We start from the raw sequence: 12,032 nt of genomic DNA on the forward strand, positions 1-12,032 counted from the left end.
TTCTCTCTGAAGGGCAGCTGTGACGGCATCAGCACTGCTGGCCATTCTTAACATGGGACTTATCACACAAGGTAAACAGGAGTGACTATCAGTTAATGAACAACACAACCCCGAGGCTGAATTTTAAAGAGCATTTTCTCCACTGCAATCTTTTAATGAAAATACAGCAGTTCAAACCCACCGAATTTGCTTACGAAAGTCTAATTTATTTTAGGACATATTAAGACACCAGGGCTGATTCACTTGCCTATGTGCTCATAAGGTGGCTTAAATGAGCTGCTGAAACATCAGAACGATCCTTATCTTCCACAGGGCTTTACTCCTTTTCTTGCAAGAGAAAAATATAGAAAGACAATTGAGAGATCAGATTGACGAACCCGTTCAACCATCCCGGAACAAATCTCACCTCGCACTGCTGAGCCCAGGAAAACAAGCCTGGACCAGTTCTTTCTTCCTTGTGCCCAGCTATATCCTATTGACACTCGGAGGGAAGAGTAATTACTAGTCTGAGAAAGTCCTGCTGAAGATGATCTGCAGATATTGCTCATGGAGCCACTGACAGTGCCACTGGAAGAGGCTGCCATAAACCAAAGCCAGAGCCTGGATCCTGAAGGAATCCCAGAGAAATCCAACCAGCAACACACCACGAGCCAGACCAACATCAAAAGCTAAAGCAAGATGCTCACACATAGATTCTTTTGGCCTCCACGCAAACAGAGGTGTTCCAATGCCAACCAAGACAGTGGGAACACAACCTGACAGACACTCAGAATTCAGCAGGGATGTCTCCCCAATTTCCTACCATCTCCATAGGGCAGAAAGCAATAAAGCACTCAAATATTCCAGCTTTTTTCCTATCACTCAGGGAAGCTGCCCAAGAAAATTCCAGCTGAAAACACTGAGCAAGAGAACCTCTCTAGACTTCCTACCATGACAGAACCTTGTATTACATACCCTCTGCTAACAGCCTCCTCCAGCTTCCAGAGATGCTTTCTCCAGGAGAAAAGTAAAGGCAGTTGCCTGAAGAAGTTAAATTAGGTGCTGCCTTTACTTCAGCAAGAAGCACAGAACCTGCACTGTTTCAGCTGCTTCTGTATTTGCACTGCCAGGCTGGTCAGTAACAAACCTGCTCCAAAAATAAAGCGACAAACAGTAAAAGAAAGAACACACTCTTCTCAACTGGCAAAAATCTACCTAAAAAATAAGTCAGATGTTTCTTTGCTCTCCGCAAGGACACCTGAGAAAGTTCAGGTTACAACGAATTCCAAAAATAAACACGAAAATTTTTCAGATAAGAAGAGGAAAAACATACCAGGGCTGCTAACTAAACAGAGAGCGACCACAATGCCATGAAAAGACTCCCTAGGTCTGAGCCCAAAAACCCCCAGAGAATTCAGACATTCAGACAGAGAATCTCTCTAGCCTGACACAGGCAGCTCAGCCAATTCACACATGCAAAAGAAGTGGTGTGGCCACTGAGCCGGCACTTAATTGTCTGACCAGAATTTTTAGTCTAAATTTAACAATCCAGGCAAGTCATAGTTAGCTGGAACATTTTGCTTTCTTAGCCCATCTGAGTTAGGGTAAATGTGTTTCCTCCTGCTGTCATCGTCAGTAAATTTAGCCTTAATGACAAGTAAAAGGTCTTTAGATGGAGTTAAATGGCTTTAATTGTATGAGAGAGCTCCAACTTGCAGCCCAATGCAGGCAGCACCCACATTAGGTACAGCTCCAAATGGTTGCAGTAAGGTTGTGGAAACATGCCTGGAACTACAACATCAAACCTTCCAGGTAATAAATCCATTTCTTCTCCCCCTTCATGTTAAGAAACCCCAAAGTGTTCTAGATTTTAATGCATTTAAGAACAAAGTCTGTAATTCATGAGCAGAAAAATGTTTGCTGTTGGTTTTAATCACCACCACGTTCCACGTCAACCCGAGCGCCTGTTGCAAACAGATCCAAGATATCCTATTTACATCCCTAAAGGTTAAATATGTTTTATTTTATCCATTACTGCCTTCCTCTTCCCATTTCCACATTTGCAAAGATCAAACACAAAGCCGCTTCCTGAGCAGAGCTGGGTGCTTTGGGACTCTCCACCAGCTCCAAGACTCCAGGCTGGGAGAACTGGTTTGTGACAATGCACTCGGCTCGGCCGCATCGCTCTGCTCTGGAAAACCACACTTTATTTCTGGAATAAAAGCAAGGATTGGGAGCTGTGGCATGAACACAGGAGCTTTCAGATGCTGTCTCTTAGCCACCTCAGTGAGAATGAGACCACCTCATTAGGGAATGAGACCTCAACGAGGCAGGAAGCATTTGGGATTTGCAGCAGGAAAAAGCAGCAGCAGCTTCCCACAAAACACAGAGATAACCAAAGGTTCTTTTTAGTGCTGATCAAATGTGAGAGAAGGAAGCAGAGCTTGTGGCCAGGACCACCAGGCTCCCATCAAAACACAGCTGCCCTGCAAGGACAAGGGGTGGGAACAGTGAGCAAGGTCACAGCCACGGGTGTCACTGAAAGCACTTTTCAAAAGAAATTGGTCACAGAGCTCCTACGCACTTCTTAAGGGACTATTTATGGGAGCAGAAGTTGTTCTTAATTCTGCAAGAGGCAGAAGCAGAGGTCACCATTGGGGCTCTGGCAGCTCTGAGGCCTGAACATCCCTGGAAGGGGGAACAGGTGCTGCCAGGCTTTTCAAAAATCTATTTTAATACCACAGGAAGTCTCGTTTCAAAGCGAAGTCCTGCTCAGCACTGTGTGCAGTCAGCAGGATTTACCTCAGACACTGAAGGAAATGAAGACACCCTGTGACAGAGGCTCCAACCTTCCCAGCTCCGTCACTTTACAGCAGTTTCGCTCTGAATCACGAATTTCCGCCTCCGTTTGGGGCCGGGTGCTGGAGCCCCACAAAAGTCAGGGAGTTAATGAGCTGCTGTCACTTAATCAGGGCGGCCACACCGTCCCTCTGGCAAGTGGCAGACGCACAGGCAGCACTTCAAAGGTCCTGAAACTCTCCCTGGGAGCGAGGGCTGCTCCCTTCTCCAGCATCCTGGTGGTAAGGTGAGCCCAGCCAGAGCCAGCTCGCTGGCCTTATATGGCTTCCAAGGCACAATTTCCGCTTGCCCAAGCTCAGGCAGGGTGGAAAAATTTGCTTCCTCGCTACTCCACCCATGCCAGGCTCCGAAAAAGCATCCACTGAATCCTGGATCTGAAAGGAATGGAAGATTTTACACTGCTCAGCTCCCTGGAAGAGGGGAAGCCACGGCTTTGGCAGCACCGTGGGTCACCTCAAACACCGGGGGAACACGGGGAGCCAACAGGCAGGCAGGGGTGCAGAGAGAAGTTGGAACCACAGCTTCTATTCTCTGCATTCCCTATGAAAAATTCTGATTTTTCTTGCCATTCAGCTGCACTTAAGCCTTTCGTGTTTGATGGCAGCAAGTTTTACAGGTTAACAAGGAGTTGGGAACATTATTTCCTTTCACTGATTTAGCCATAATACACTTTATTATATACCAGGAGCACAGAAAACAGCCTTGGCTCAGGTTTCCACACTGTTTCCTGCACAAGTCAGTATTACTGTGAACAATTCTGAAGCCAGTTCTGCCTCCTGGTCACAGTGAGGTCCATGTTATCCATGTTTGGTGTCACTATCAACTTCTCTGAGCATCACAGACCAGCCCTCCAATTCTCTAAAACACAGCCACATCTATCATCCTTAATATCCACAAGTGCTGGCAAAAAATGAAGCCCAGTGCATGTAGACAATTTAAAGGCTGCTTAATTTTCAATAAATGCTCTCCTTCTGTGGATTATAAAATTTGGGTTTTTTTGCTAAAAATGTCTACACTTTTTTCCCAGCCTTGCTGGCCTGTACCAAGATCATCCCTTTTTTTCACAGCAGATGTCCCTCAGTGCAAGAAGCAGGCAGAGATTTATCTGCAGCCATCAGTGGTTTGTCCTCACTCTCACCTGCTGGTCACCAAATGGCAGAACCCAGCTCAGCCACACACACACACACAGATTTTCTCAAAAGAGAGAAAAAATGGTGGCAAAGGAGCTTATAAAACCAAACTTCTGCCCATTCCCTTGTTCCCTTCTTTTTTTGGGGACTGGGAAAGGCAGAAACACAGCCTGTTTGATTTTCTCATAGAAACCAGGAGCCAAAACCAACTGAAATCAGCGCCGGAGCTGGAAAGGTACAACAAAAACTCACACAAACATAAAGTCTAGACACTGAAATGTGGAAATATGATTCAAATAACCACAACTGGCACATAACACACTGATTGCAGCCCATCGCAGAGCGGGCCTCAGTGGGGAGGAATATAGAAGGAAGATTAAATTAGTTCTTCCACCTCAGTTGTAGAAAATATGGATCCTGTGGGCAAAGTGATATAGATTGAGCCAGAGTTTCTTCCGTCCTGCTGGGATTTTTGTTAGGATTTTAAGTAACACACGTCTGCTCTTGCTAAATAACAACAATCAGCTTAAACTGTCATTTAGTATCACAGAATGGTTTGGGTTAGAAAGACCACTAAATTCAGTTTATTCCACCCCATGCCTCAAGTAGGGACACCTACTAACCCAGGTTGCTCCAAGCTGGTCTTGGACACTTCCAGGACTGGGGCAGCCCCATTTCCTCCACATCTGTTTGTGTCTCCCCATCACTGATCCCATACGAACCTGGCCCGGTTGTCACATGGCTGCCCTTATCAAAGCATGGCTGAACTCATATATGCTCAAAATACAGAGCCAAGTAACCAAGAGGATGTTTGCACTGATGAAATCTAAATACTACAGAGATTTAGGCAATTGGTAGTTCTCAGGAAGTTTTGTGGTACCTGCTGAACTGCATCACGTGTGGACATGAACCTCAAGGACAAAGTCTGCGTCTGCCATTAAACCAAACAGCACAGAATGGAGCCCCAAAGGAAAAAATATCTCAGTTTTCCACAAAAAATGTGCACTGAAGTATTCTCTACTGTATAAAAGCCTGCACAGAGGGAGAGCAGAGGGTTAACCATGATCAGACAGGACCAGACCAGGGAAGACTCCAGGTGGGTGGAGGTGGGCAGCTCAGGCAAGGCCTGCTCACCAGCACTGACATCTTTTTGAGTTAAACAAATGCTGGTTTCTTTAAATTAGAAAAAGGCACTAGTCCAATGTAAAGAAAGGAGAGACCAAGTGCACGGAGATGTGTTTTTTCTAGACTGTAATGCAAAAAGGACTGGATTTTGGGAAGTCTGCTCTCCCAGTGCAGCAGGGATACACACACCTCACAGCAAACCAACTGCTGAGAGGCTTAGCATGCTCTTTAATATACAAATGCTTGAAAAAAACCCCCAAACTCACCAAAATCCCCAGCCAGAAGGCAATACCAGGTTACCAGGGTGTGCAAAAGTTGCCTTTTGTACATGGGATGTTTCTAAGCAACGCATGAGCTACTACAGAAAATTCTTATCAGCAAATCCAAGCTCCTTTCCTGGATAATTCATCTAGGTCAAGCTAAGGCACGTTGAACACCGAAGCCCAGTTTTGGTGATGCCTCCTCTGTATCCACCCTGGATGAAATATTAGCATAGTTCATGTTATCAGCTTATCACGAGCATTAAGTTTGCTGCAGATAATGGTTCCTCCAGAAACAGCATTAACCTTAATTATTCAGAGGAAACTCGATCCCAACCTTCCTGATGTTATGACGTTGAGTGACGACCACTTTCCCACCCCCTCTCCCCGTTCCCAACTTCCAAACAAATCCAGGATATTACACGACTGTGATCCCAAATGAGGGTATCCAGCACAGGATCCTAGACACAGGGTATCCCTTCAAAGTCTACCTAAACCCGTGCAGCCACTCCATCCATTCAAATGCATTCTCATGTGCATTAGCAGCAAAACCACTAAGTCAGCCAAAATGTATTCTTCTCCCATGGATTAGCTGGCACAAATTAGTACGGGAGTGACGCATGCAGTCTGTCCCTTCCCATTTTTCAACATGCACGAACACCAGGGATTTGGAGACGCTTCACAAGTTTCTGCTTACAAGTTACAGGCAGAGTTTAAATGGTCTGAAACGTGCAAATTGTTCAGGAGATAACACATCCATTTACCAAGGAGACCTCAAATGCTCCCTCCAACAAAACCTCCCCTCCCTCGGCAGCGATAAAGGCGCTGCTGCTGTCCCAACAGAGCTGGCCCGACGCAAGGGAACTGTTTCAACAGCCACCAGCCCCGTGCCAAGCTGCACCAGGACAAAAACCAACTGAACAGGACAGAGAACTTCACACGGGCTCAGAAAAGCCCTGATGTTGGAGGATCACTCTGAGTTGACCAGCAGGAGCTACTCCAGGTAGGAGATGGGTCCTTGGGAGACACGTTCTGTGTTCTGAAGAGACTTTTATGCTTCAGACAGAAGTTAAAAAGATATTAAAATAGCTTTCTTTTCTGCTGTTTAAGTGGAATAAGAGACCAGAACGTGCTGAAGAAGAGCAAGGGTTGAATTTTGCCGGGTAAGGAACACAATCACCACATCTAGCTGCCATTGATAAAACTGATGAAATATCCCACTTAAATTAAAAGAAAAAACCAACAACCTAGCCCCATATAAATAACACAAAGGGTTAATCTTCTAGCTTGCTTTTCCCTGTATTGCCAGAGAGCAAAAATTATTAATTCAAATTCAACCTCTCCAATTAATGGTAGGGTATGTTTTACTGATAAAAAGCAGATCACGTTTGATTATTAAAAAAAAAAAAATGAAAGCATCATCAGTCACAAAGATTCTGTCACAAACTTTCTATTTTCCCTTGGCACGTCACCAATTAGACCTAGTTCTTTAGTCTGCTACCACCAGTATAAAAAAAAAGCATAATGGCTTTATAATTTGCCACCAAATCCCATAGCAACTGTACATCACTTTAGATGTAAATTACAGACAATTCCTTCCAATGCCATTCGAAAACTATAGAGATGAAACTATAATTTGAGCAGATCCAAATGCTACATGGTCGAGAGAAAAAGCTTCCCTAAATAATTGAAAGGAAACTGCCACGGGGCCAAAACACTCCTGGTGCACAATGTTCAGTGTTCCTTTGTCCCCTTCCTTCCAATGGGAGGTGCCACATTCAGGTCAACGTGAAGAACATTGAGCAGGAGTTGAGCAGTTCAGGGTGTTCTGCAGATCCTGTCCCATTTTTGCTGATGAGCCGTACGTGTGCGATGAGCTTCCTCTCCAGCCTCCTCTGATTCATTCAGTCATGTCACCGACTCATGTTCCCGATGTCGTAAGAGCCTCAATTTTGACGGACTACAGCATCAGTGAATTAATAGGACAGGAAAAAACAGGTTACGGGGAAGGAGGAATGATGCAAAAAGCTCTGAGATAATTCAATGAATTTTGATTCGAAAGCTGGATTGTTCTTCTCCTCCTGACACCTGCAAGCAGCTTTCAATTCTCAAGTCAGCATGAACAGGCATTACCCTAAAGACCCTGTAATGACAGCACAGCCTTCATTTTGTGTTTCGTGCTTTGAACACAGCAAGATGAAGGAATCTCCACAATGCTCCAAAAGCCAAGGCTGGAAAGTTATTTCAATATATAGCAACTCCAAGGGGTTGGGTTAAGCCTCATTTTCAAGGGATTGTTCTTCTCACGGTTGGTTTTAGAGCAGCATGGGGAAGATGATTTGGGAAGCCACATCTATCAGACCACAGTCCCAAAACTCAGCAGGGTGAGCACAGGGACAACGTGCTTTGGTTATCTCAACTTAGTCCCCAATAAATATCTGTGCATCTGCCAAAGTTCACCAGTGAATCAACCAGTGGCTTCAGTTCAAAACACTCTGGAGTGGCAGGGGCAGAGAGAGACGACAGGAGCAGGATGGGACCATCACCAAGGATGGATGCTACAACCTCCTTTAAATCCTCCTAAAACCCACCAGGAAAGGCAGGGCCAGGAGCAGAGCTCAGCCATCATTAGGTCAACACATAAATTGACAGGGAAAAGTGTGCAACTGCAACACGTTGCTTGTTATCAAACAATTACCCCTAAACCACAGAGAGAGGTTTATAGAAATTTGTGGAAGTTGGGAAATTCCCAGGTAACAGTGCCAGGAACAGCAAGGGAGACAGAACTACTGCCAAGTGACACTCAGGTCTGCCATGTGGCATCCGAATCAGGCAGGAAGATGGTGACTTACCCAGGATGCTGCTAAAAAAAAAAAAAACAGGTGTGAAAAATAAAGGATGAATGGTAACTAAGGGTATTAGGTGAGGATGGTAAAGTATCTCCTCACTGAGGACAGGAATGAAAGAGCAAAGCAAGGCACAGGCATGGGGAGTTCCCTTGTACTTGACAGGGGCAAGAACAAAGTTGGGGCCACACAAGAAGTGATGGGAAAAGTTGTAGGATCATCTAATCCCAGAATGGTTTGGGTTGGAAAGACCTTGAAGACCACCCAGCTCCACCTCCCTGCCATGGGCAGGAACACTTTCCACCACATCAGGCTGCTCCAAGCCCCATCCAACCTGGGCTTAGCCATTTTTGGGGGGGAGTGGGAATGCCTAACCACGTACACACCCCCAAAAGGAAAGCAGCAAACTGCAGGCTGCTCTGGAATTACACCCCCTGGAGAACGCAGAGTTGTTTGAGGTGAGCACACCAAACTGGCTCCATTTCATCAGTGGACAAACCAACTTGGGACACACTTCCCACTGCTCAGCCCTCCAAGCTCAGCAGCCAGAGCTCTAGGTTTCACAACCCCAGAGAAACAGTTTCAGGGGCAGCAAGTTTCACAATGAGCAGCCCAGTGACATCTCACTGTGTCCCCTGTGAAGCCAGTGCTAATTCTCTTTTTAGGGCTCCTATTTCTTTTAGGTGAGCTACTGAAGAAACCTTTCCCAGGACTGAGAGAAGCCAGCAGCTCCACGTCCTCTGTACGTGACACAGGAACAGCTTGCTGGAACACAAGAGTTTTGGGGATCAATATCTCAGAATCCCAGAATGGTTTGGGCTAGGAGGGACCTTGAAGTTCATCCTGTTTCACACCAGTTTCATGAGCAGGGAGGGACACCTTCCACTAAACCAGGCTGCTTTAAACCCATTCCAGAATGTGGATCCCTGACCATTTTCTTCCCTAGGATACGGACAATTCAGCAGAAAACACAAGAGCACAGCTCAGCAGAGGCCCAACAAGACAAATATCTGTTTCTCCACAGCCCTGCTGCCTGTTCCACACATGATGCAGCTCCACACCAAGCCTGCAACTGCTCTGGCACCAGGGACACTCCAAACAAATGGCAGCTCGCCCGGCTGGGTGATCATTTTTGGATTATGTAATCCCAATACATTATTATTAGACCAAGAACAAACTCAAGCAAGGAACTGAAGACATTTCCCTGCCCGTTCTGGCAGAGGGACAGAGCCTTGTCGCAGGAATCGCACGGACGTGCTACCCCGGTGCCCAAAACAGGTCAGACTGCACATGTTGGACTCCAGGTAACACAAAGAGCAGGATTGGATTCCAGGCCATTATCCATATTACACAACGCTGCCGTCAGTTCCACCACGTTTCAAACCAAACCGAGCAGAAGGAGCCTGAGCAAATTTTTTCCATTTAACTACTGCGGCCCAAAATTAAAGCTGAACTGGACTGGACAAACAAAAGCTGCAAAGGTGTGTTGGAGGTGGCTCCTGGCAGGGCCTGGCCGAGCGCTTCCGAGGAAGCAGAGATGTTCAACAAGCTGAGGAAACTGTTTATAGAACCGATGCAGAATGAGCATATGTGTTTAACAGCCCACTAATTGTTGCATTATTCACTACACAAACAAGCAGCTCTTCTGCCCTTATCCCTTCCTGCCCAGTTAATCACCAGGAGCCTCTGACTATTTCTCTTTTGGGTGGTGGTAAAGGAAGCAAAGTTCATTAGTGGCCGTTGGCCACCAAACAATCCCGAGCCCAGACTTCATTTAGAAAATAAACACCACTATTCATGTGTGACATGGACTCGGAATAGCTTCCCAAAATATTTAATGCAGCTGCCTGTAGTCTTCCTACTCTCCCTCCCCCAAAATAAAAGGCTTTCCTAATTTATAGGAAAGAGAGAAAAAAAGCCAATAATTTTTCAGAGAGAAAAAAGCTAATAATTCAGTCTACCCAAGTTACTTATTCCTCCTGATTTCTCATAATGCTGATAAACACTCATTAAAATATAAGTTGATAAACCCTGGTACAGTCATTACCTTCGTCCTCATACAGAGATTGCCCAATTCAGTGATGTGATGTAACCAACACCCTAAATTAAAAATAGTGTTGTGACAACATATGGTTTATCCTACAGAAGCTGGCAGGCAGGACGCTCCTAATGACAAACGGGTTTAGGCTCCCAGCTTCCCCCAGCAAGGTGAGGAGATAGAAATGCTCATCGCAGGATCAGAGGCAGAAAGAAAGAATAAAATAAAAATAAAATTACACTAAAAATGACAGTTTTGAACCTCTCTCCGGTCCATCCCAACACCAGCTGCCGTGCTTTGCCATTATTCTCTATTTACATGACTAATATGCTCTCTGGATGCATTTCAAGGAAACGGCACGGAAAAGACAATCTGGAAATTTCAAAATACAGTCTGAACGTGCCTTCCCCCCCCCGCACCACCACTGCCGGGAGAGGAGCACCGAGCCGGCGGGGGATGAACAACCGGGTGTCCCGGGGAGGGGACAGCGATGGAAGGACCCCCCCTCCCCGGTCCGGGATGGCAGCACCGGGGACGGACCCGCCGCCCTCCCCCGGCTTTGAAAACCCACGTCACGTTCACCGGGGAAACGGGAGGAGGGGGGGAACCGACGTACCTTGGCCCCCCTCCCCAGACACTCACGGGGACTGACGGCATCGCCCCGTCACTTCCCGGGGGGGACACGGAGCGCCCACCCCCGCACCGACACCGCGGGGCCCCTGTCACCCACCCGGGAGGGGGGAGACACACTGGAGGGGTCCCCGCTCACCCAGCGGGCTGGTGGCACATGCGGGTTCCCCCCCCCTCCGCACCCCTCCCGGCAATTACCGGGGGGAACCTCCGACACCTCCCGGTGCCCCTCGGGCACTTCCCGGAGGATCACGACCCCTCCCCGGTCACACACCGGAGGACCCGGAGGGACCCCCGCAAACACTACCGGGGACGAGGAACACACCGAGGTGTTACTGGGAGGGGCACCGAGTCCCCTCCGGTGTCCCTCAGGCACCTGGCACCAGGATCGCCCCTACCCCCCATTCCCGGGTCCCCGGTCACTCACGGAGAGAGGGGGGAGCCAGGAGCCTCCGCACCCCCTCAGCCCCTCAGCAGGGAGTCCCTCCGCCCCAGGCCGCACAGCCACTTCACCAGGAGCTCCCCCTCTCACCTCCCCTCACCTCCCCGCCGCTGCCGCCCGCAGGTCTCCGTCCGGGGGCCTCGTGGCGGCCGCCCGCTCCCCCCCTCGGCGGGGCCGTGCCCGCCGACCCACACCCGCCAGCCCCGTACCTTACAGGCCTGGTAGCTCTCGAAAGCGCGCAGGGCGCTCTCCGTGAGCTTGACGTGGAAGACGGAGACGCGGGTGCCGCGGCCGAGGCGGCCGCAGGACAGCCCGTACCCGCGCTCCGCCTGCAGCGCCGCCATCTTGGGACCGTCTCCCCCTCCGCGCCTGGGCCGCCGGGGCCGCCCGCCGCGGACACGCCCCCCTTATGAATTATTCATGATGCGCCGGTCACGCCCACGCGGGGGAGCCTGTTGCTGGGGCGAGGAGGTGGGAAGCGAGCGTGCTGATTGGATGGGTAATGCCGGGCGCCGCGTCGGATTGGTCCGTAATGAAGGAGGTAGGCGGGGACACGTAAATAGAGGCGCGGGGCATGCTGGGGAGGGTGGTCTAGTGCAGCCGGGGAGCGCTGCGGGAACGTGGGGAGGGGGAACCCGAACCCCCGGGATGAACCCCCGGACCCACCCGGAGCATTTAACCCTCTGGGTGTGAAGTCCCTGGAACACCTTAGCATCAAATCCC

The 12,032-nt window shown here is 48.6% G+C and overlaps 1 protein-coding gene across 1 annotated transcript in view; it reads right to left on the reverse strand.

Moving 5' to 3' along the window:
• Positions 1-11,653, reverse strand: part of ELL (elongation factor for RNA polymerase II) — a 50,093-nt gene extending 38,440 nt beyond the window's left edge. The window contains exon 1 of the mRNA XM_062510171.1: positions 11,519-11,653. Coding sequence (XP_062366155.1) covers positions 11,519-11,653 — 135 coding nt within the window. The remainder of the gene's footprint in view (positions 1-11,518) is intronic.
• Positions 11,654-12,032: the final 379 nt, after the last annotated feature.

Source organism: Cinclus cinclus, chromosome 28 (genome assembly GCF_963662255.1).
Source record: "Cinclus cinclus chromosome 28, bCinCin1.1, whole genome shotgun sequence".
NCBI classification, from domain to species: Eukaryota; Metazoa; Chordata; class Aves; order Passeriformes; family Cinclidae; genus Cinclus; species Cinclus cinclus.